General features: G+C 40.5%; 1 protein-coding gene across 5 annotated transcripts in view; it reads right to left on the bottom strand.

Annotated features, from left to right (window-relative positions):
* Positions 1 to 2,965: 2,965 nt before the first annotated feature.
* The window catches only part of DTNA (dystrobrevin alpha), a 148,332-nt gene continuing 125,113 nt past the window's right edge, over positions 2,966 to 26,184 (bottom strand). For 4 of the 5 annotated variants that reach the window (XM_026051602.1, XM_026051599.1, XM_026051601.1 and 1 more), the window contains 8 exons: positions 25,586 to 25,699; positions 22,258 to 22,354; positions 17,535 to 17,694; positions 14,644 to 14,733; positions 13,892 to 14,060; positions 13,202 to 13,334; positions 11,609 to 11,655; positions 2,966 to 6,152 (listed from right to left, as the gene is read on the bottom strand). In XM_026051602.1, the coding sequence (XP_025907387.1) occupies positions 11,638 to 11,655; positions 13,202 to 13,334; positions 13,892 to 14,060; positions 14,644 to 14,733; positions 17,535 to 17,694; positions 22,258 to 22,354; positions 25,586 to 25,699 (781 nt within the window). In that variant the 3' untranslated portion in view covers positions 2,966 to 6,152; positions 11,609 to 11,637. The remainder of the gene's footprint in view (positions 6,153 to 11,608; positions 11,656 to 13,201; positions 13,335 to 13,891; positions 14,061 to 14,643; positions 14,734 to 17,534; positions 17,695 to 22,257; positions 22,355 to 25,585; positions 25,700 to 26,184) is intronic. The other variant, XM_026051604.1, reaches the window with a different exon arrangement.

The raw sequence follows: 26,184 nt of genomic DNA, 5'->3' as shown, positions 1-26,184 counted from the left end.
GGAGCCGCGGCGGGAGCGGGCGCCGCGTCGCTGGCCGGCAGCGCAGCAAGCAGCAGCCCCGCACAGCTGCCATCTGCCACCGCCGAGCGCTATGTAAAACAGCCAGGCATGAGGAAATCCATTTGGCAGGGCTAAACTGAGCAGCAGTGAATTAGCAAGCTGCATTTTACCACGCTGCATGCCGCGTTGCGAGAGCGCCTGCCCTTTCTGCCTTTTCTGCTTGGGTAAAAGCACCTGCTCTTTCTCGCTGTTTTCTAGTCATCATTATCTTCAAGCTGTGTCAGTCATCTTGTTTCCGAGTTTGCCTGATGTGCCAGCAYGATTCCCTTGTTACTTCTCTCAAACATTCGCTGTCCGCTGCATATCGACCTCCTGCTTCAGCTGCACACTCCATCTTTCCATTTTCTTCCCTCAGATAAATCAGTACATAACCAGTTGCTGCTACTCCTGTCTCCCTCTTGTTCCATAAGCAGGGTGTCCATATCCTCTTCYTCCCTCATTTTTAAATGAAAATACCTTCAACATGTAGCTTCATTTCACCAGATCAATGGGAAAAGATGTGCTCCACAAGCCCTGAATAGATCAGCTTCCTCCAGTGCTTTGTCCAGGCAACAGCCAAATAAATTTCCAGGATCCTTATCCTGTCCTGGGTGGAGCACGTCGCCAAACCGGCTTTTTCCTAGAGAATTCCAGACTTGTAGGCCATTAAAAACAGGCTCATTCCAGCCTGGGCGCGTCTTTGCCACAGGGAATGGATGGCTGGTAACCCTGATGGGGAAGCGGGAAGCTGGGAAGCCACAGCCTCATCCTGCGGCTTTTCCCGTCGGAGGCGGGTGCGCGCTGGCGCTCTCCTCGCCGGGCAGGGTATSCGTGCTAATCCGCAGCCGAGGGGTGCGCGGCAGCTATTCACCAGGAAACAAGGGAGAATCTTTCATCTGTGGATTATCCGGGGCTTCCCATAAGAGGATCTTGAAGCCCGTGAAATTCTTCGGTGTATTCCCTCATGTGGAACAGCAGATCCGGTTTCCTTTCCCACCCGTTTAACCTATTTCTGAGCYTATGGGCTTTGCTTCATGCCCCTCCTGGATCCTCTTACAGCCTCCAAATGTTCTGCCCAGGAGGAAGGGCTGCTTGGAAGAGCCCTGCAAAGCATCAGCCCCCTGCAACAAACTGTAGAAGAGCAGCCAGAGATCTGTGTACTGCTGAAAAAATAGCTTTCACATAGCTCTTAGAAGGTCTTTTTTTTTTCAGTATTATTATATTTATGTAGCTATTTTGAAAGCTATTTCAGTCACATAATTCAGCACTGATGCAGCCAAGTTGCCTGCTTCACAGATAGATACTATTGTTTTTTTCAAATAAAATTAATTTATTCCTTCCTTCATGAGTCTGTTTTTCCTGTTGGGAACAGAAGGCAGCTAGAGTAACTGTGAAGCAAATAGGAAAACAGCCCTTGCCTATAAATTAGTTACCACTGGCTCCTCTTATTCCCAAATGGCCACAGGCTRACTGTGGGTCAGGAGGAAACACAGCAATTTGGGATTATACTGGGATAAAACAGAGTTATCCTCGTGAGCTGGTGRTATGTCACCATATATTACAATTTGTGGATATGGATTTGGCCTGGGATTGTAGAGGCAAGGTTCAGCATATCTGGCAAATAATTTATAATGTAAAATGATTGTCTTTATTGAAGAAAATCTCCATCTAGACAGGAGAATTAGGGCAAATAAACCCTGGTGATTTATAGGTGACCGCAGCAGTCAGCTTAGTGAGAGGAGGCAGTAGGCTGCGCTTTATCTTTTTGCTGCATACGGCTATTAAACTACGCGATAAAAATTAGATAGTATTTTTGGTGGGTAGATTCCCAAGACTGTCTAGCCAAACGTGCACTTGTCCCGGGGGCTGGAGGGAAGGGAGGCTCTGGCTGCTGAGGGACGAGGCCTCCCCCGAGGGCTCTTGGATCAGCCCCACGCCGCAGGGCCAACTTGCTGCCTTAGGTAGCAGATCCTTGCTTCCTTTTTCAGCTCTTTCCCTGCTCCTTCAGCCGAGCAAGCAGTTGTAACCGTCGGCATGCGATAAGGAAAGACATCGTCTACAAAGTGCAACCGGAAAAACACAGACTGTAAGTCTGCTTGCAATAAAAGATAATGTGTGTGTGAATGGCGAGGTCATTAAAATGCTCATGCTAAAATGCTCAACAACAGCCTGTTGTGCCTTCTAGGGACAGAGAGAAACACAGCAGGAAAGGAAAATGATGGCATTGCAGATGAGGCTTTGGGGGGGCTTTCTGGGGACAAGCCCCCCCAATCCCTCTGCTTATGGTGATTTTTACTGCTGTTAAGTGGATGGGAGCGTCACTTCATTGCAGGCTGTGAAGCTACAGAGAATGAAGATAAGAAGAAAGAAGAAACCTGCGTGGGCCATTGGAAGGCAGGGCCTGCTCCCTGCCACGCTCCAAGTGCTGGGGAAGGCGGTGGAAGGAGATGGGGAGATGGAGGAGGAAAAACGTGGACCAAGCAAAGGCTGCTGGCTATACCACAGGGAAACRGTTTCATCTGAAAAGTATGGTGCTCCATAGAACGGGAATACTGTAACCGGGACGCGCCACAGACAAGAGACTCCATAAGGTACTTTTAAAAATCTTTTTAATGAAGAAATAATTCCATTCCAAAATATAGACACACAATTAAATAGTTTAATCACTTCAAAATATAACATGTCCCCAGTAGGTTCCAACACACACACACAAAACAATACTTAACAGCAATACAAAAAACCCATACAATAGCAGTTCTGTTACAATACCAATGAATATCGTGACATCTTTTGTGTCTCTGTAGCTCTCTCAAGTGGCGTCAAGTACAGTAGTTTTAAAAACGTCTTGCAGTTAGTAGCCTTAAGGTGTAACTCTTCAAACATTTTCTTTTTTTTGGTTCAAAGGTAAAAATGCCCTTTGTCGTCAGGACACAGTGGAGCTTGCTGTTCACAGCTCCGGCTGCTGAATTGAACCAACGTGATTACAGCAACCTGAGGTTGCAATATTTACAAGGTCTATCTACAGTAATTGCCAAGAACCAATAAGGATGGGAGAAGATGACCAAAAGTAAAGGCAGACACATTTATGATAAATTATGATGCAACAATTTGGCTCATGCATATAAGAAAATACATATTATATCACAACAAAGGCCACACACCTTTTAATGCAGTTTAGTTAACATTACTACTTACAGACAACCCATTCTTCACCTTTGCTTTGGACATTCAAGAACCCTATACATCTTCACATCCCTGTCTCCTGATTCCAAACCACTGATTTCCCTCCAGGGACATTAAACCACCCGGAGTTTTGACTGCCGTGGTGAGCCATTCGTAGCTAGGAAAAGGCCTGTACCAGGGACCTCTTCCATAACTGCTTCAATGACCACAAACCACAACCAAAATAATATGCGACAAGCAGACGAAGACCAGCTGGCCTAAAATGTAGGCAGCTTAACAGGTGGGAAATGCTTAAAATAGATATTGGGAGAGCCGAGTAAGAGGTGCTTCTTCTCAGAGCTCCAGGGCACCAGGGACCCAGGTCTCTGTTGGGAACTACCTTGCTGACACCAGTCTGGGAGAAAAGCACTTGATCTACCAGCTCTTTTCATTACTCCTAGTCCAGAAGCCCTTGCAACGGATTTATTTCTACTGCATCTATTTTAAGCATAGTGATAATGCGYGCACAGACATTAGGATGATGGAAGGGAGTTATTCCTTTGGGTACAGTTAGACACGACACAGGTTGAGCTCGTCAGCCCGTGCATGTAGCCGTGTTCTCGGGGTCTTTTTGTTTGTTTGTTTTTCAGGAAATGCTTGACAGGAATCCTGAGCTGACAGCAACATCTACGGCTTCGCTGCAGGGGGTTTAAGCGGAGTGCTAGGCACTAGTGGAGGCTCACTCATTCCTGAGAGGAGGTTGTAGGAGAGGGCATCAGAGGATTCGGTGCCAGGATGGCACCTACCCCAGAAGCAAAGACCAGTGACTGCGAGGATGGAAGGCTTACATGAAGATATCCGGATGCTTTAGCATCAATTTGGATGCCTGAGACCACGCTCAGATATGCATGGAGATGTGGACAACAGACTTGCATAAGTAGTAATACAATATGAAAGTGAAAAATGGTAGCTCTTTCATACAGATATTCATTCCCTAACACGTAGTRCCTGGGGAAACAGTCAAGAGCGTTGAGAACACGTGCGGCGGCARGTGAAATTGCTGGGTTGAGCCAAATAGCAATGTAAACATGGCAGCATACATCCTACAATGTATGTAACCAAGAAACAGAGGACAGACCAACAYTTTAACCTGCTTGGGATGAGCAGCTCGTCCCTCGCTGTAGGTAGACTGTGCTGCTGGAATATCTGCATGAAACGCTAGAGTCTTCAGGGCTGCCAGGCAGGGTCACCTCAGGTAACCCAGGGACTGGAGGCCGTAAWATTACCTTAGTGCAGCAATATTACCTTAGCACAGAGCGGGTCCCAAGGTAACACCGTGTGCTCCTCAGCAGGGCCGTGCAGCCAGCACAGAACATGGCCCTGGCGCTGCTGTCCTGCTTCTGGCCTAGCTCTAATTCCACCCCTAACGTACCTGGACCAGCTCGAATTTCGCCGCGTGCCAGTGCAGCCACAATCCTAATTTCCAAGCAACAACCTGCGTGGAGGACATCCCAGCTGTTTTGTGTCAGCCCCTGCTCAGAACTACCTGCACATCTGTAGCAGGAGCAGAGCAAACACCTTTCAGCTAGCAGGCTCACTGCATAACCCAAAAYGGTCAGATTAGTCCCCTTTCTCCGGAAATTCTGCTATGCTCAGAAGTTACTAAAAGGGGCAAAACTCCAATTCTGTGACTGTATGCCTGTTCTTTCGCAAAAATCCACCGCTCTTCTTGTGCTTTTCACGGATAGCTAATTCTCCATTCAGCTCTGAAAGAGAGTCTCACTACACATTTCCAAGAGTGCATGCAGAACATCTGGTGGCTGGCTAAGGCAATACACATTCGGAAATAAGAAAGAAAAGAGTCGCAAGCGCACTTTAAGCCTGTACATTTAAAGCTGAAGGCCTCAAAAATAACATGAAGAAGGAGAGAGTCGGAGGGGCAGGGGAATGGAAAGAGCCGATTTGTTGAACACATGCTTACTAAAGCTAAAACATCAATGAAACAATTCCATGGAAGATTATACATAACATCAGTCAGTTCAGGGATCTTATGGCACCTGTGGTTTATAAACAGCTTTAGCAACGAGTATTTCAAAACATAGTTCACAGTTTTTAAGAAGATCTGTGCTGATTTAAAAACTAGATTCTATATCATTTGAATGTCACCTTTTGTATATGATATCTATTTGGAAAARAAAAAATATTTACACTAACTTCTATGGCTGATTTGTTAGATTATTTTGAAAGAAAACATTCCTAAGTTACACATTAGCCCTAAATTAGAGAGGCTTTTTATTACTATYGTTAACTATATTATTATCATTTTAGTACATTTTGTATAAGTCTATTAAAAGACTTGCAAACAAATTGCAAATACAGTCTGGAACTTTGTTTTTGGGCTACTAGATATATACACTCAGGAGTATAATCATTCAGTGTTAAATGCATAATTGTAGCTTTTTATCTTTTCTGTGGAAAAAAATGTACAGTGTATAGTAAACTGGTCTACTAAAATCTCAAAGTATTCAGAAATCAATTTTCTATCTATAAACAGTATTGTCATTGTAAACTGAACAGGTTCAATATCATGTGCAAAGGGTTTATGTGAGTTATTAATACTGCCATTTATTGTAACAGCAGTACCTACTTCAGTCTGTGTTCTTCACTGGTAATGAGTCATGTTACAGCAGATGTAGCTAATATAAGTTAGCTTTAAACAAAAGTCTTTTTGTCAAAACACACATCTACAAACTACAACTCTTAGAACAAAAGTACTGTGCTACAGTCCTCAGAACTTAGTTGTTTGATTTTTTTGTCAAGAGACGCTGCACCTGTTGGTTCCACTCGTCTGTGAAGTTTGCAGCGGAGTTTTCTTCGTCGTCTGTCCGAAAGCAGCTCTCCTCGTCATCAGTTCTTACGTAGCTCTCGTTGTCTGTCTGGCTGCAGCTTGCCTGTGCAGAAACATTTAGGGAAAGTTTTTACAGAGGGTGTTGGGTTAAGATGCTGCAGCTGTGTGCACACACACATGCTAGTTGAGCAAGTAAAGTCTCTGCATGTTACTTGATTGAAACAAAGAATAGACAAACTATCCTTTCAGCTTTCACCTGAAAAAAATAGTAGAAAAGCCCTTCTGCCTAGATGAGGTTTGCGCTTAAGCTGTAAATCAAAACTTATGGGGTGCTTGGGAAGCTGGAATCCTCTTAGCCTGGGTGGTTCAGTATTCTGCAGGGAGGTCACTGGCGAAATTAGATTTAGAATAACACAGACTTGCAGATGTTCCTGCCTTCCCTTATATTTCAGCCTTCTAGGTTGGTCTGTAAATAGACACAGAAAGTTCAACCACTCAACAGCCACTCGCCATCTTCGCATCATGAGCCTTGCCATCGTTCAGCCACCTTAAACGAGGTGTAAGGCTGTAAATGTCTCCCCTTAATTTACATGCTTGGCTACCTTCACTTCATATGTCTAAAAAGAAATTTAGTCTCTTAAAAGAAGTCCTCTTAAAAGAGAGGAAAGGGTCAAGCTCTTCTCAGTGGTGGCCAATGACAGGACAAGGGGTAATGGGTATAAGTCGAAACACAGGCAGTGTGTTTCCATCTCCATGTGAGGAGGAACTTCTTGCCTGTGAGGGTGCCAGAGCCCTGGCACAGGCTGCCCAGGGAGGCTGTGGAGTCTCCTTATCTGGAGGTCTCCAAACCCACCTGGATGCCGCCCTGTGCCCCGTGCTCTGGGTGTCCCTGCTGGAGCAGGGGACTGGACTAGATGATCTCCAGAGGTCCCTTCCAACCTCAGCCATTCTGGGATTCTGGGATTCTGTAACTCTGTAATAGGTCTGGGTGCTATAGCTCTAAAGTATTCTGGTGCACAAGCTTCTCTTTGGTGCTTTTCCATACCCTGACGAACCCATAAATTTCTTAATTTCTAGAACTGAAGGCACCAAATTGTATCTGGTCATGGAAAAAGTTTGATAAACAACTGCTGCTCTTTCTCAGAAGCATGTGAGGGTCTACATTCAGGTAATATTGCAAATCTTTTCTTTCCGAATATTTATCCCATGAGATGACTGTTTTCTCATCTTGTTTGTACATCTGACCCTTTCAAAGCTGAGTTCATCCTTTTTCTCTTGAACCATTTCAGACATGAGAACTGATAACAACAGAAAAGACCAAACTCTACTGACATGGATTCTCTTCTACCGATTTCTGGTGTCAATGTGGTTGACAAGATGAGAGATGAAATGCAAATAGCTTAAGCAAAAAAAAAGCTAATAACATATRAAGAATCAAGAAAGGTCAGGTAGTTTAGCTTGCTTCTCCTTTCTTCATTTGATTGGATTAATTATTCAAGCAGAGACGTTTCCATGAAATTCCTTCAATATGTATGGTATGATGATGGTATGATGATCTTAATATAGCATCATCTTTTGTCAAAGTTAAAAAAGACCTAGTGGYAACATTTTGAAAAGGAATGAAAAGGAAATATTCAGTGCAAGTACAAGAGATTAACAAAAAAATAGAGTTCATTTTGAGTATTTTTTAAAAATCTGACATGCATCTGCATCAATTCAATCTGCAAACTAATTTGGAAATCTTAGCCAAGTCATATTTTACTCAGCCAAAAAATCAAAATGAAAGGCATGGCAGAGGTCATTTCTAAGCTGCCTGACACTGACTCTTACTTAATCAATTAAATTTTACACAATTTACACAATTGTGTAAATTTAATTCAACTACATTTAATTAAACTGTGTAAATATAGGTACATCTCATACTTCTTGATGTATCATTGACGTATAAACCACAAAAGCAAAGTAAGTGGCTTTTGAAAAAGCTGGATGCATTAAGGTGCATGGGTAGTATCGCTAAATGTCTGTTCTTTTTCTAATTTTCTGGATAAATCATGTATTTTCACTGAGTATGGAGAAGGCTATTGTAAATTCTCTCAAGGATTCTTTCTCTTCCAGACCCAGCACTGGGATGAGTAGGAGATTTTCTAACAGGAAATAATGAGTGCTAATGAACCTCAGAACTCTAGATTCACTGCAGTGGTTTGGAAATGCCAGAATTAATTCCAGGACTCAAGTGATTTGTCAGGTCCTAAGACTGTTTCTTGGCTCTTTGGTGTTTACAGCTTAATCCAATTGTTTTTCCTTGACATTCATCATTTAGTCATTTCCAGAAAAATCCCTGCTTGTATAATTTAAAAATTAATTTCACAAAATGAAAGCTTTTCATCCTGCTTAGCTTGGTCACAGTCCATTTGCACCTTTTGTACTGCTTACTAAGAAGAGCAGGACTTAAGAAGAAGCAAAAAGAAGAAATAAAATATAGCTGACTGAATTCTATGGAAGTTGCTGTGCTGTTAGCTCTTATTTTCAAATAGAACGGTTCATGTGGTGCTGTTTTCTTATGTATTCCTTAAGAAAAAGTGCCACCCCCGAAAAAAAAAAAAAACCAAAACCCCACAACCCTGAATAATTGGGTTTTACTACTGGAGAATGCCTTATATACATGACTCGGTCTAGTGCCTGTATCCTAATTCTTTACCACAGCATCACTGACTTATATGAAGAGGAGGCCAAAGAAAACCTTTATGAAACCTATATAAGATATAAGAGGAGTATAAGAAGGACAAATAACACAAATTGCATTTTGGGTGGTTCAGGTTCGCCATCAGAAAAAAAAATCATGAAGTTGGTAGCAATGTACTAGAGCAGGTGGCTCAGAGAGGTGGTGAAATTACCATCTGTGGAGGTTCTCAAGCCTCTGTCAGACAAATCCCTGGCTGATATGGCCTTATGATGGTGCTAGTCTTGTTTCAAGCAGGAGACTGGAGTAGGTGACCTCCAGGGAACCCTGTCCAACCATCCTGTGGTTCTGCGATTGCCTGAGCGCTGGCATGAAGCCTGTGCTAGCAGAGAACCCCAGGGCATGAACTTCAAATAAGTCAAGAAGAGGAAAATGTCAACGGTCAGTGAGATGCATGCTACCTCCAAAATCTTATTTCCTTCCTGGAAGAAGAAATAGAAATGCAGGGCAGCTGGGTTTTCATGGACCTTTAATAAATCATCTGTCACCCTGCATCCCTTGGCCTAATAAACAACCCTTCTCAAAGAGACATGCTAGGCAGGCTGAAATGGCACCATCATTTCCCAAGACCCATGGGTTTTCACAAAGGAATTCTGGCAATCGGAATCACTGTCAGTAAACATGAAAAGGGACTTTGGAGAGAAAAGGGGAAGATGAGAGGGAACATTACTGTACTACTCAAAAGGATTTCTGCCCTGGAATAAAACAGTAGCATTGCAAGAAATAACCAGTTTGTAATTAAAAAAAAATCAAAAATTTGGGAGGGATTTTTTTAAATATATTTGAGAAATTTCTACTTTTTCAGAACACGGAACAATCTGGACATCTATTTAATGGAAATTATCACCCCTGTCCTCTCAAATCCCCAAGGCCCATGAGAATCTTGAGCAAAATTTTGAGCAAGTGTGAGGTTTTAGAGAAGGAATGGAGCTGAATCCTCAACTTGATTTTGCCACCATATAGGAAATATAATTGCAGTTAAAGAAATTGAAAAAAAACACTTATAATAAAGACTCACCCCTATACTCCTTTACAGGTGTATGCGTTAGGCTGGGCTTTTATAAGCTTTTTGTTAAATAATGCATATGAATGAACTCAATGCGGCTAACTAAAATGTTGCTATGGCAGCACTAAGAAAGAATTGCTTTAGGGAATGGCAGCATGTCCACAAGTGGACAACTCTTTATTGAAAATGGTTTCTTCTGACCACTTCCAGAAATGGGGACTTTCTGCTCCCATTGGTATCCTTGGCAGACAAGCAACTGTTATCAGTGGACTATAGGCTATTTTTAAGTGAAATAATGTCAAAGTTGCATGTTCTCCTAGTTTCTAGATTTGCCTAGTGCTTGCTGACAACAATCTCACTTTTTTCTCCATTAAGATCAAAACAAGTGGTATCAAAATATGTCTCATGTAAAAAGTAAACTGAAAACATGGTTGAAATATATTTTATAGATTACTTGGACCCCTTTTTGGAAGCAAAAGTCTTCTGTCTACATCTCAAAGGTTCCCAAGTAAAAGCAATGCACATTTCAAAGACCCCTTATCATGTGAGGCAATCGGTCAGGTTCAGGAAAGAGCCTGCCATAAACCACAAAACTGCTTTAGGCATCACGGCCTTTATGAACAATTTTGGATTTTATTTGCCATGACTATTATTTTAAGACTGAATAAAATATACAAGACACATGAGTTTTCTGTATTCAAAACAGACTGCCTCTTTAGAAGACTAATCTTTATTATAATCTAATCACATGTAGACATATTTATCACAATATATGATAATATAGAGTTTGTTCCTGTGGATAAGGACTGGATGCAGTCCCAAGTTCACTGGTATTTGTTGGTAATTTCTGCAGGGCTGGATGGGGATGTTTCAGTGTTCCTGACTGAAGTACTCCCTGGGGGCCAAGAGGAGTTTTGGGGACTATTCAGCTCTCTCTCAGGCCTTCAAAATGCTTCAAAAGCATCCAGACAACTCAAATTTCTGCTAACTTGAGGTATGATGAGTATTTTCAGGAAAGCTAGGCAATACAGCAGCATGCATTTGCTGTTAATACTGCTTCTGGAAAGCAGAAAGTGGGGAAGTTATTAAAAAGGAATTAAATCTTAAAATAAACTGACCCAATCTTTTAAATCTAATCAAGAAATAGGAAAAAAAAATGTTTAATGTTCCAACTAATTTGTCTGAATGCTACTATCCTTTAAATTCGTGGTAACTAATACCTACTAAATTCAGATATATACAACATMTCCTATACACACATACATTTCTGTTGAAAGACCAATTTTCTGTTTCATGTGACCTAATCTGTACCTGAAAACTACAAAAAAATCAAAGTTGAAAACTTGTTTTCTGTCTGTGTGGGAAAAACCTACGCAGCTTTACCTAGATTTCTAACCAGGCTACTGAGAAAATGAATGTAACCAGAGGTGCAACGTTAAGAAGAAGTTCTGTATTTACAGTACTCTGTCTCTTACTGTTTATTTGCTTTTCATATCCATTTATTCTGCTTTAGCTGTTAGAGATCCTGAGAGAGATGCTTCAGAAATACCTAACATCTTTTAACTTCCTCCTAGGGTTAATGGTGGATGAAGGTAAAAAGGGTGCTGCCTTAATAAGAATCCTCAGGACTATGATCACATTTCCTCTGTATTACCAGAAAAGATTTTGTGATGTTTAGGCATCCTAACACAGGTTAAAAGCAGAGAAAAAAAGCATCATCACATTACTCAGGGAGCACGAGGTGCAGTGCAAGTGAACTACACATTATGGAACATTAATTTTAAATTTTCTTCTAAACTGTATTTATACTTACTTGAGAGGAGAGAGAGAAGAATATTGCACTCAACTTTGCAAACTGACCTGTAGATAACAAAGGATAGAAAACAAGAAGATGACAAATTAAGGCAGTGAGCAGCCAGGCAGTGTATTATTCTGAAGAGAGCCATGCACAAGCCTAGAAATAAAAAGAACGACTGTGGACCCAGAAAATAAGCCCAGTGAAAGTGTATTATACAGTACACCCATCCAAGAACCCAACTGCTAGCAGACGTGGGAGGATAAGAACTGTTAGCATTTATATTTGTGCACTAGATGTGGTTAGCTGTTGCTGTTGTTTTTCTGGTACAAATGCTTGTTATTTACAACATGCTCAAAAAAAGAGAGAAAAAGAACCTCCTATGAGGTTCCCTGTCCCAGATTCCCTTGAGTATCTTGAGTATTCTGCTCATCCCTTTCTAATTCAGAGTTTTGCTTGAAAATCTTGCTTGGAGATAAGGTGACACAAAATAACAAGAGTGGGTTTTGACCAGCCGCTATTCAAGCTACAAGTTTTCCTAAACGTGCTGCTTTTACACAAAGTGAGATATTTGATACGGTAAAATACTGTTACTGAGGTTACCACGCTGCCACCCTAGTAGGAGTTCTTCCTCACGGGTGCATTATGATAGCTACAGTCATCAGCTGTTTTTGGCTCTCCAAGGGAACACATTGTACCTGTGAGTATGAACAGTAAAATAGCTTATACTAAGTTCCAGAGTTTGGATGCAAAATAGATGACCTGGCTACTGTTTAACAGGATATTCCAAACAGAATTTTTTCACTTTCCAATCTTGCTTCCAAAATGACCAGTGATAGATACTACAGAAAGAACTACCAGAAAAAAAAAGCTACGTCATCTTAGCTCCCAGAAAGCAGCAGTTTAAAGAATTCCTGACCAGAAAGTTTGAACGTAATTTCCATACACTTGATCTCTCAGGTATATCTGTTTAATCCTTTTTTTAGCCTATTTATATTTTTGGTATCTACTGTACCTTACAGTGATGAATTCCAACTCCTAATCACTCATCATGTGGGGAAATCTTATTTTTGCTTGCTTTAAACCTGCTCCCTTACATCTGAATTGGGTGTGCCCTCCTAATATTACCAGTAATATTGCAGGAAATAATGGTCTTTATATAGGATGATCCATGTCAGAGAACTTAAAAACTGGCAATAGTCCATTATACAAGGCAGATATAGAGACCTTTAACCAGGAAGGAGAGGACACTTTGAGAATCCCAAACCCTTCCATCAAATTAGATTTTATTGGACTCTTTATTGGACAAAAGCCCTTTGAAAACTTCCTTAGGAGGCGTTTAATGCATCTGGGCTTCACTGTACTACATGTTTGCTGAACACTTGGTCCTCTGCGGCTTAGTCTATTTCAGACCCTTTCTTCTCCTTCCAGGCTGTGACAAGGACAAGGACACACACACTGTACTTCAGCTTCACTTCACAGTCTAGTCAACAGGAAGGCTTTTCACTACTGAAAAAAATATCCACATGTAACAAAAACTCAGCTTAACATCACCAGCGTTATTGTTTCTCACATATGGAGACTCATGGACAGCCAGTGTTCTCTTCTCACCTGGTATGCCTCATCCTGCAGCTTCTGCTTCAGGTATTCCTCCATCTTCAGTTCATTCTCCAGCTGGCGGACAGAGTCATTCTCATAATTTTCATCATCTGCTCTGACATAGGGGTCTCCATCTTCTGTAACCCTAAAGACAATTATTAATAAATAGCCTCCTGAGATGAACGACGTTTGGGGTAAATACAAAGTCCCTTTACTATAAGCTATGAGGAGAGCAGATGCTCCATTAATCATTGTTTTCCTATAAGTCTATCATGTCTCCAGTAGTCTGGTATCCAGGATGTAAACTAAAGGGTGTGTTCTGCTGAAGCTTTTGGCGTTCAATGCTTCTGAAATTAGTAACAGAAGTCCTCAGAAACTTCTTTGAATAAGAGGTTGGACTAAAAATAAGTGGAAAGACGCCCACTGTCTTTGATCGAAAAAATCAGCTTCTAAAAACTAAGCTGATTGAAAAAACATTTTGTCCTTTCCATAACAAACTTGTATTTTTCAGTTAGCTCCAGCAGGCCCTTAGTATGCACAGGCAACTTTATGGTTATCTAATCATAAAGTTGTCCTCATTCAAATTTACAGAAATTTTGGTAATCTAATGGCTGAGAAGAGAGACTCCATGCTGCTTTTTATCTTGAAGGATAACAGAATAAAAAGAAAGGGATTAAAGTGGCGAACTGAGAGGGTACCCACATGTCACTGCGCATGGACCCGGTGGCAGCAGCGCTGTGGAGGTACCCGGGCTTGCGGGCATGGATCTGGGCCAGGAAAGCCTTCTCCGAGGTCGGCGATGGAACAAGATCATCAAAATGTGTCCGTCCAAATTCCGAATCCACGTTGCTTTCTGTCTCACTGCCCACTTCTGGGAAGCAGAAAGGTGTCTCCATTTAACTTTCTCGAGAGTATTTCTCTACACATCTCTGTCTTTCCGATTTAGAATGCCACCTTCTAACAGGGAATGTCACTATATTATTTTACACATAATTCAGATCTTACAATTTTCCTCTAATGGTGGGACAGAATAGTCAACTTTTGCCTACTTCACTTATTAAGCGGGATATTTTTATTAAGTGGGATTTTTTAAAAAGTGTTCTACATACATTTTACAACACATCCTACACTGAGCCAAATTTCTGAAGAATGAAATCTGATTTCCACACCACCCCAGCCATCCATTTCAATGGGTATTTTTTAATGGGATGGAAAGGTGCTAGGAAATCAGGACATTTTCACCCCCCACTGACCAATAGCACAATTATTCCTTTAAGAGACCATTTCCACACGGATCCATGAGCAATTTGCTGAATGAATTAAAACCGCAAGCATCTCTGATGCTCTATGTCACATTGCCTTTTTATTTGCTTATTTTTTCCTAGATCCCATTTTTTAAAAATACATAGGAAATGACAATGCAGAGACTATCTTCGCTCTTTAGCCTCACTCACCAGAATTTAACTCCTTTACCAAAGATGACATGGTGTTRGTGATTGAATCTGCTGCCACCAGCAAATCATTTCTTAAGTTCCGTCTTGCACCTGAAGCAGGAGACAGACACAACACAGCATTAATATTCCTCACAAGCCGTATGTTTTCGTTTTCAAAGCAGTTTTAGCCCTTCCCAGAGCTGCCGTTGTGGTGATTCAAGGTACCAAAGCCCTTACAGGAGACGTGTGCAGAAGAGCTCTCTGCAGAACGGCCTCATTTTCCAACGCTGTATGCAAAAGCAGAAACCTACCCTCATGCTTCATTTAATCACAATGCCAGAAATGTGGAGATTATTCATCGCCATCAAGCTCACATTTGTGTGGTGACACCAGCAGACCAGGCCTGGAAGATTAAATCTAATGTGAACTCATTTAAAATGTCCGTGGGTGAGGGGGGAGGAATTGAGTCTCTGTGTTCCCGCAGTTCTGTTTAATGACATCATTATTTTCAGGTATTTGCCACATAATTATGGCAAATGTTGAAGAAACATACTTGACCTCATTGAGACTGATATGGATTTTTTTTCACCATTCCCTTTTTCCTCTTCACTCAGTCTCGTCTGTAGCTCAAAGATTTGTATATCCCATGTTTTACTTTTTTTTTTTTCTTCTTTTTTTAATAAAGGAAACACTAGTCCTTCTCTAAACAGCCCTAGGCTGGTTTTAGACTCCTTCTAATAATCCTGAAGTGGTTCCCTGCTGAACCTGGCAATATTCCCTCAACCATCAATCGTGAAAGATTCTGGTGAGCTGAATGCAAAATTGCTTCCCTAGGAGTGGGCTGAGGGTAACGTGTGCTTAACTCTCCCAAATCCCAAGCACAGCTCCTTTTGCAGCTGAATAACCAATGTGTCCCATAGACTCTCATTTCTCCTAGACTGGATTCTTCCTAGGAAGTAGCAGGATTTAACTGCTGTGGATTCTTAAACTGACAGGCTGTTGTACTACACCTTTTCTTAAATTCCCCAAATCCTAAAAAGGTTCTTTTTTAATATACCACAGTTATCAAATGGTTACTGGAATGTAGACGAAAGCAGCTAATCCCTCTCGTGCATATATAGAAACAATTACCCACATTCAGGCACACACACACACAAGACACCTCTTTGACTCAGACAGCTGTCTTTGAACTCCTAAAGCACTAGGAAAGAAGAGAAAAAAAAGAAAACAAAAATGTGAGGAACAGTGCTCCAACCACGGCTGCTCGGCACGCCGTGTGTATAAACAGATCCCTGTYGGGATGGTGCAGCAGGCAGACGTTATCTCTCCACGCACTGATATATGTGAACACGTGACAAGAYGGCGGTTTCAAGTTCTCTGGTTTTGACCCTCCTAACTATGGAGTATGGGAAATAATAGCATAAAGCTAGATATTTATCAAATGTAGTAGTTTTAAAATGTAATCCCTCTACTTTTTTATATTGGTTTTTCTCTTGAACAGAACACATTTATGTGCTTAAGAAACATTTGCCTGAGGCAGGTTAAGTATTATTTATGGATATTTTATTGTAGCCACTAAATTATTTCTAGCGCTGGAAGAAAGTGTTCTACAATTTCATAGGGGATAGGGTGCCTATTTTTGCCTCTCTCAACTTTTCATGGCAAAAAGAAGAAAAATATTTCTTGCTGATTTTCTCACAGCAAATGAGGTATTCATCAACCTGGTGTGCTGGGACTGGGAATTATGCCTTTGTAAAACATGTTTAATACATGAATTTACCAGTGCTTTAATGGAAATTTCTTGATTGCTTTATGAATTCAACCTTGCCATAAGTACATAAACACAAAGGCAGAACTGGGCTCTTGGGGCCCAATATTCATCCACCACAGCAGAGGAACTCCACAACACCACCTACATTTTGATTTGTGCTGGTGAAACAGAGCAAAAATTTGCTCAAATAAAAGAACTGCAGCAATATAAATATTCTAGAAGAAAGTAACTTAGAGAAAGAAGGAATATTTCTTCATTCAGGTCTCACAGACTATTTACTTTCCTCTGCATTCAACATAACCATTTAACCTGTGGCCTTAGAAATTCAAAACAGTTTAACATTTCTTGTTACTTGATGAGAGGGGAATGAGATCCTGTTACATGAAAGGGGAAGGAGAAACACAATACAGCCTATGTGATTTTTCTGGAAATGTGAAGGAAGTGTTCACCTACACTTGCAGACTAGATTCCTGTCCAGTCTAGCCAGACTCCCCTCACAGGCTCTCACAGGCAAGAGGAGAAGGGACCACAGTCACAAGTGCATCAAAGGGAATTCCAACCAGACACAAGGACCAAAGTTTACACTGTGAAGTGTGGTCAATCCTTGGAACACAGGCTGTGGAAAATTTATGCTCAGAGATATTCAAAACTCGGCTAGATCAGTTTGGAACAATCTGATCTCACTTYGAAGCTGGCTGGCTTGGAGCTGGAGGCTACATGAATTGACCTTCTCACCAAAACTATTCTATGATTCTATTATCTATTTTTAAGTATGGATTTAGCATAGATCTTTAGCAGTCTTTATTTAAAAATAAATCCACTCACAAAACCTTACTGAGCTTAGTAACAGTTCTTTATACTCTGATTAAGAAAACTGATTTGGCTGTCTTGCATTAAAATCCCCTCTTAGCCCCAAACACATTCGTTGACATCCCTGACTGGTTTCCACTTAATTGCTCCCCCAGAAAACAGATCGATGGCAGAAAAAATGATTTTCATTGGTAAACCACAACTGTTTTTTTCCAGTTTGTTCTTTCTATGCAATCCCAAAACTCGACTTCAATTTGGCCATTAACCAGAAGAAATAAGGATTCCTAAAACAGTCCCTGGGTGCCTCACGCATCCTACTGATGAAACTTACTTTGTGCRAAGGCTTCCTGCACATCTCCTCCCACCCCGGTCAGCGAGTCCTGAGGCGTGTGGGTCGGTGTGGAGCAGGCAGACGCGGACCTGATGGGCATGGGAATAGGTCGGCTGATGGTGTGGCTGGGTGAGGAACGAGGCGAGCCTGCCCCTTGGCTCTGAAAAACAACCACACGTGGTTAAATAGCTCTTTGCAAGAGACTCGGCCTGCTCTCCTCGTCACCCATCCCGCACCTCAAAGGCATCATGCTGCTTGTAGATCAGTTGGGCGATGTTATTTTTGCTAAAAGAAACCTACTCAGGTTAGTTGTTGGCTAGGGGACAGCAACAGCGCGGTGTGGAAAATAAAAGCAGGTAGGAAAATACAACTCCACATCCGACTTTCTTGAAACTTAAGAAAATGTCAGACAACTAACTAATTTAAAATATTAAATGTCAAGCATAGCCCTTTTCTTCCCCTCTTAGTTCTTTCCCTCTCCCAATTCATATGTGTTTGATAAAAGGTAAATCATTCAGACTTTCAGAAGTGGAAAGAGGCTGAAGCATTTTTCAGTCTGGGTAAGGACCGAAAGCTGCATTTCTTTAACCAGAATTCTTGTATTTCAGCTCATCTGTGCGCTCATATCTGAGTCTCTGCTTCGTGACAGAAAAAAGATCGTACCATAAAATTTTAAAATGCACATGCAGCCCTTCAGTCACATAAAGTCTGGCACTCCCAATAAATAACACAGCTTAGTTCTTTTTCTTCTGAACTAGAGGACTATTTTAAGACACTACTAAATCATCCACTATTAAATTCTTCTCTCTACAGGATATACTCAGGCACTGCCCAAATACTGTGGAGACAGGACAATTTAGATTCCTGCTATTCGTTCAGCTGCTGGAAGTTAAAGTTTTAATACCAGTCATATAAAATGTCATGCTGTTAGCACTTCACGGTTAGTATCACTTAGTTGAAATTCAAACAGGCCTTGCAAAACAGTATTTGTTACAGATGCAGCTGGGTGAGTGATACCAAGAGACACAGTGAACTTTTCCTCGACTGCCTCAGAGGCCCTGGAATGCACATTTACCTAAGGAAAAACAAACTCTCCAACCCTAACTAAACAACGCACCTCTTGTCAAGACAGAAAATCTGTGTTCAGTACAGGCCAGGGACTGAAGTGGTTGAGCACATTTAAAACAGGGACCAGAGCRCATGTGCCTGCCTGCTCACATTGAAAAATAATATTAAAGCTGGTGTTTCCCTCACTCTTTGTTTATCTGAAGAATTGGAAGGATTTCTTAACTCCTTCCATGCTGTTTCTTTTGATTCCCAGCTCAGACTTGATTTGGGAAATCTATTCAAAAAAGGTCAAGAGCTGCCCATTACAGAAGGAATGTGACATTGCTCTTGGAGMGTTTGTAAAAAATCCCGCCCTAATCATAACTCATGTCTTAGAATATTAAGTTATTTGTTCTTTTCTCCTCTCTCCCCTTTCTTAGAGGACATTATAACTGGAGAGACATTGTGGCAAATTAGATTCATAAGGAAAAAAACACAGTAAGAGAACAGARGATTTAATACTTTTAAAAAATATTTTTTAATGATCAGTTTTAAAACACTTAAATGATGCACAAAAGGGAGTCTGAAAACACTAGGCCCAGCTGTCCCTGCACTCCTCTCTACCTGCTCTCACAGAAACCAACCCCTGAGGTGGCCGCGGGGAATTCAGCTGCCCTTGGTCTCTTCCAGCTGGGTGAAGGGACCAGCAACCTGGTGATGGCCGCAGAGGTGGCACCCACTGCATGTTGCACAGGAGATCTGGCAGCTGCAGCTATTTTCTGCCATGCCCTGACTCCTCCATGAAGCGGAAGAGCTGTGAAGTGAAGAGCTTCTTGCTCCCAGTTCTCTTCCGCTTCCCCTTTTTTCCTCCGCTTCCCTTCACTTTCAGTGGCAGTTCTAGGGAGTGCTAACAACAGTGGGAACTTTCAGAGAAGCCATGGAAGAAAAAAAGGATTAAATTTGCTTCGACAATCAAGTCTTATTTAAGGAATGAACTACATAATGGGCATTTTATTTACTAAAAATAACGGATGCCTGCCAGTGTTTCTCCTCTGGAATTTTCCCACAGGAGAAATGTAAAAAACTGTTCACCAGTGTAGTGTTGAGTCTATTTTATAGTTATGCTCAACATCTTGTGTTTATGATAAACAACACTCTCTTATCTGTAACTTTCCATTTCTGATCAGCCTGTTTGGGAAGCACAGAGCAAGGAATCATTTGGATTCCCAGTTAAAAACTTATTGTTTTTATATTATTCATGCAACATCAGGCAGAATCAGTGAAAATAAAGTTGAAATARAAGAATGTTTGAGAAGGGCTGATTTAAATGAGGCAAACACTTTCATTATACTTTATTTAGTTAGATCCCATTCATGACTAGTTGGCGGGAATGGAATGCTATTAGGATTGGATTCCTGAATACTGGAAATTCGGAAAAACACAGTTTCCATGGGCTAGAGCTGTAAAACTGCTAGCCTGTAAAACTGCTAGAAAAAGCAGCAGTAAGCAATTCCTTGACCATCAAGTGGGGAAATCAAGCACCAAATTGCTCCCAAACTTAGTTAGCACTACCTGAGGAGGGAGGAAGGGAAAGCTATGACAGACAGTACAGAAACAGAGACAAYTTCAGCTTTTGCATTTTGATTGGTTGCAGTCATCAATTTTTCTGCTGTCTTTTAGGAAAATTTACTGCATTTTTTAATTTCATATCGCTAGTYAACATGCTAAAGATTTTTAATTAACCTTTGCTAGACAGAAAAAGGTTTATGTGTATCAGGCTGCATGCATGCTTAGCATAAATTGTTTGAATTGCTTTACAGGAGTTTTAGATCCTTGCTCCCTCTGCCGGAATTGGAGAGGGATCACATACCGGGAGAGACAAATGAGAAGGAAATTATACACAGAGGATGTCCTCATTACCCTCTCTCAAGGAAGAGCAGCAGAAAAATACAAAGTTCATAGGCATTAACTGAAATGCCAGGCTGCTCATTCCAAAGAAATTTCTCCAGAAATTAATTTAATTCTGTGTCTTTGAACAGACTGTGAAATGGTAAAGTTTAGTGGTCATCATCTCATGGAAATTCTGGGGTGATATGATATATGATATGATATGATGTATCATAACAGTCTTAAAATGTACTCTCATTTAGTACTGTCCATACAAAACAGTGACTATTTTGTATGATATGGAAACTCTGATTATGTTGGGGACTTTCTTATTGCAAATAGAAGATCTTTCRATACTATTATGGCGAAGCTGGAAGACAGACCTTACACAGAGGTGCTGTGTAATTTTCTTGCTGCAACAGACTGACTGATACTTTTTAAGAAATAGCCAATATGCTAGTTTTTATTAAGTTGAACATTACCTACCAACGAACTTTGCATATATATGCATTCATATGGACAGAATATATCAGATTTTTGACTGCTTCTACCAAAAAAGGAAGCAGACAAGAGGAAGTAATCTGTAACTGTAAAAATTGCTCCAAAATACTTGAAAATGGTATATGGAAGAAGTGCAGAATTTAAATTTGGTCTGAAGAATATGCACACATTTTAAACAAAGGTACCAAAATAAATGACAGGAATACAAACACATTTATGAGTTAGTGACGTCTCTTATATGCAGGTAACTTATTACCTGTTTCAATTCTTCTTCCTAAAGAGAAAGAGGATCAGCACATTAGATAAGCCAGGATATAAGTGAAGAGTAGAAGAAGAAAGGAAAGCTTGGGCACAGGGCAACGTTAAAATTGAGGTAGCTGAAAACCTGTGTCCAGGTTACAGTCTCAGTTCTGCCCATTTTGAAATGCCAGAAAAACAGTTGTTTCTTCCAGTAAGAATTTCTGGCATCATCTCTTTCGAGGCATAAGAGCCAAAACAGGTCAAGACTTTTCATATAAAGATACCTTCTCCATCTTATGCTATCTTAACAAAGCAAGTATTCCTGAGATGTCCGTTTATAAGAAGTGAAATGTTTTGCAAAGGTGTGGTTCATCTCTTTAGCAAGGACTTGCTTCTGTATTTAAGAAAACAACCAMGCGTTATTGGGAAAATATCTCTAGGGTTAAATAGTTAGATGTGACTGTCAGATCACAGGTCTGACAATTAGCAACAGAGGGGCAAAGTTAAAGAACTAGTGAAAACAGCTCCGTACTGCCAGCTTGGGCACCGAGTTGTATTTTTCTGAACCATTGTTATCTCATCTTACTTGTCAGTTTGTTCTTTTCTCATCCATTTGATGTTATCAAGAGAGAAAACTATAAAAAAACCTGTAAATGGACCTGYCACAAAATATCTTGTTTTTAGACATTGTTGAATGAGTGATCTAGAGACTACTAGCCTGAAATTCAGAGAACCCGCCGTATCTTTCTGCAAATTGGCAAAATAGGACTGTATGTCACCTGCTGTACATTATTCAAAGAATTGTGTTAGTTCTTCAGTAGTACTGAGGCTCTCTCTACTGCTCCATCCACTTAGGAGAAGATGACAATGGAGCTGTGGTGCTACTCCAGGAACAACATAAACTSAGTATCATTCGAAACTGTCTCTGAATCATCCAAATTAAAGACTAAAGTCAAGTTCTGATGAATTTTGTTGTCAACTCTCTTCCCTCCGTTCTCTTGCTCTGATGTGCCTTTTCTCCTTGCTAATGCCAAGCAGAAGTCCTTACCTTCAGTAGTTTCATGAGGCCTTCTAATTGAACCATAAGYTCCCTCCGGCTTTCCTGGAGAGCAGACATCCTCTGTTCCAGCTCATCCTTCCGCTGTCTGAGAAATAAGATTTTGGATCAGAGCTTATSCCTCACAATGCCAGCATTTCAGCTTGTTAACTGTGTGGTTTCCCCAGTGCTACGGTGAGGCAGTACCTATAGACTGCAGGAAAGGAAACCCTTTCTTTGAATTCAGCATAGTGCCTAGGAAGTAAAGTTACATGAAAGCTTGGGAATTCCCTCAAATGAAGGATACTTAAAGAACAGAGTATAGTCATTAGGGAAAAGACGGACACTCACACACGCCCTTTTCCAAACAGCAAATGAGGTTCAGAAAAATGTGGGTATATTTTCTCCAGTGGAAATGCCTGACAGTGATTTCTTTTTTTTCTCTTTGAACCTCCCTAGTCAATAACTGGCTCACTAGCTGTCAAAAAAACATCGGCTGATGCCTTGAAGGACATGAAATGACAGCAGAGGCACTGAACAGAACAAGATATCAGAGAAGCCAWGAGAGTTTAGAAACTCAGCCAGAATACCACAGTGATCCGCATTGTTTCTTTTTTTTTTCCCCAAAAGCTAGAGTAAGGCTATCACACAGCGGAACTCTAACAGATTGAAAATAGTTCTTTGGCTTCTGATGCCAATGCTGGTCCTGTGACAATGTGAGTAATGACCCAYTCCAAGTGGGACAGCTGGTTTGTGTCCACACAAATGAGAAGGTCTTTGGTTTTGTACACCTCAAGGCACTGCAGGGGGTACTGCCCTGGCTTACATATTGTGAATCATCACCAAATTGTAGGAGAGGCTTCCAAATAGATGCTAAATATACCTGCCGCCTCCTTGAAGCTGTGATGTAATTAGCAATGTTACTGTTCAAAAATGTGTTTATTGGGCATTGTTTTATACAGTACTGTGTTATAAACATCATGAAAATACTCTATCATGAGCCTTGTACTACCTGTATAATGCAACATATTTTTTCTCTCTCAGAGGAAACAGTACCAGAATCAGCAAAACTAAATACATTTCCTATATGTAAGGAAATATGAAGACATGATTTTGAGTCTTCTATGCAGGCTGTGTGAACACTTACTCATAAACACCATTTTTACATACATATGTGCTACTCTCACCTACATATTAGGGTCATATATTAACAGTGACAGGATCAATTTACTCTTTGAAGGATTTTTCTGTGCTGGGTTTTCTTTTCTGGCTTTTCACAGCTGGAAATGCTGTGAATTGTACAAAGACATCTGAGTGATAACAAAAAATAAGATCCCTGTAATTTAAAGTGGCAGGTCCTAGTACTGATCTCTGTTGTGTTTTACATTCATTCTGTAGGCAGAGAGAATCTAAATTATATACAGTTTACAGGCCACTCATATTTTTCTGCTATGATACTCCAAACAGGTTCTTAGAAGGAATGGGCTTTCCAACTGTCTCAAGGACAGTACTAGCAAAGTGAAGAACTGTAATGCTCAGAAACCCACTTCAGCATCTGCAAGAGAACAGCAGCTAGGGAGAGATGTTGGTACAGGCAGCTACAAAATAACTTTCAGAATCCATCAATTCTTATTATTATACGAGCTAATGCTCTAATTACTTCGAGTCTCCAAATCTGTGGGTTAACTGATGTGCATCAGTGCTGCTCTTTGATTTTTGTAAAGTTGCTCTGTTCTACACATGATAAGAACAGCCTCGGGACTTCTTAAGTGTACAGTTATATTAGATTTTGCCAAAATTTCACAGTAAATCTTAGCTTTCAACTGGTGAACAACCTGGGTGGTATGCAAAGCAGTACAAATCCACAGATTAAAAGTTTTTTGCTGTGTCTGACACTGCATATTAAATCAGAAAAGACTCTGTAATTGAGGAACTCAACATCAGTACCCTGGGGACATCCTATGTTAGTAAATTTAAATAAGGTTATTATAGCTTTAAGATGTGCAGCAACTTCAAAGAAGGGCAATTTAAGTAGTTAAACAACTAACACTGCACAATCATTTGATTTTTTAGGGAAAATATATTTATTTTTCAACTATATAGAAAAGCAATCTCCCAAACCTGCTTAAAATAGACTTTAGGCTTGATGCACGGAACGAACTAGTAGTATATTTTGTGCAGAGTGTGCATTTTGAGCACATTTGGTTTTATTTTTTTCAGTTCTCATAGAATGTCACTTGCTTTTAGATATCTGGGCTTAATTACATACCCMAAAAAAGTGCTCATATAAAGGAAGAAATTAATTTGGTTTCAGACTGGATAGCAAAAGTAAATATTTGAGAAAAAGTGAAATATTTTAGAGCATGCAAAACTCAACAGTAAAACCATGTAGTATTTGTAAGGAAAGACTTTACCACATTTTCTTACAGCACTTTCCTTCAGTTATGACTTAGCCAGCTGAAATACTACATGTGAGAGAAAGCAGCAGCTATTTGGCCAAAAAAAATCTTTCGTTTTCTCATGAGAAAAACTGCTGCCTGAAGGGATAAAAATAACCATTATTTAACTAGGAAGAAAGTATTTATACTTTATTCTTGATACATGCAAAGTTTTTTGAATGGTTCTTACTGGATACTCAGTCTAGGCTAGAGATCTGGGCCAACAACAATTGTTTTCTCTCAATGCAGTATACATGGCAATTAGTGTATCTATTTARAGTATCCTAATTAACATGCCCACACACATATTGATGTTTTTAGCTTGGTGGCACAATTAAAGAAACAATCCTCTAAATGGTATTATTCCTCACTTCTGACATGACAYGGAGGGTAAACCTGGAGCCCATTTTTTCATGGTGAAAAAGACTGACTTCAACACATGCGGGATCCAAAAATTTAATGTCTAATTCTGGATATATTTTCACGTAACTCTGGATGTACTTTAGTAAAACTGAGAAGTCTTTGTAGAAGCATTTGCTATGAGAGAATAACAGTTTTTTCCCTGCATAATTCATGAGATTTGGACGTGGCAGTAGGGACCTATTCCAAATGACCTGTGGCTCTAACTCTGCAAACACTAATGCACATACTTAATTTAATGCAGATGAGTCATACGTGAGATTCCTCATGCATGCTGTTTAAAGCATAAGCTTAGTTGTTTTCATGACTACCGCCCACACTGAAATGGGGAAAAAAATTATTCTATTTACTTAGAAAGCCCCCATTATTCTATTTACTTAGAAAGCCCCCAGACTTTAGGTCAGGGCTGTCTCATACTTCTTCTCCTACTCTTCAGCGTCTGGCCCCAGTAATTTCTGCCAGTGTTACTGCTCTGCACTTACCTGAGGAGCCGGAGCTCTGCAAGGAGAGTGGGATTTTGCTGRGCCTTCTCTGGGGTGGGCTGAGATGCCTGCTCATGTTCAAGTCGCAGTCTCTGGATCTCCTGAAGGATTTCTCTTGGGGAAGAGAACAATAAGAAGACTACAAGTCAGTTCACTTCTTCCATGAAACCAGCTTTGTGCAGGTTGCAGGAGGAGGAAAAGTAAGCAGCTCTTCATGCATATAAAGACTGTAAAAAATTCTGAACACTGTGGCAGGTTTCTGGATATTTTTAATGTAAACTATAAAAGGGAAACATTTCTTCATGACCCCCAACATCAGAGTGGGACATCAAATAGCTATATGTTTAGTTAAACAACTCCATAATTCTAATTCTTTCCCAAGAATATTTCAAGCACCACACAAAAACTTGAATAATATCCAGACCATCTTCAGCATCAGAAAAAATTATTTTGCACTGAAAAGAAATCTCAGCTTAATTGTAGATTTGGCAGTGGTCAGCAAMTCATGAAGAAGTACTTTAATAAGGCTTGTTATGACTGAATTCCCAACACGAGTGTCGTCAGAACTATAGTGTAAGGCTTCACAGAGGACGGTTGAA

Source organism: Nothoprocta perdicaria, unplaced genomic scaffold (genome assembly GCF_003342845.1).
Source record: "Nothoprocta perdicaria isolate Ctin4 unplaced genomic scaffold, notPer1 scaffold_77, whole genome shotgun sequence".
NCBI classification, from domain to species: domain Eukaryota; kingdom Metazoa; phylum Chordata; class Aves; order Tinamiformes; family Tinamidae; genus Nothoprocta; species Nothoprocta perdicaria.
This window is presented reverse-complemented; position numbering and strand designations above follow the sequence as displayed.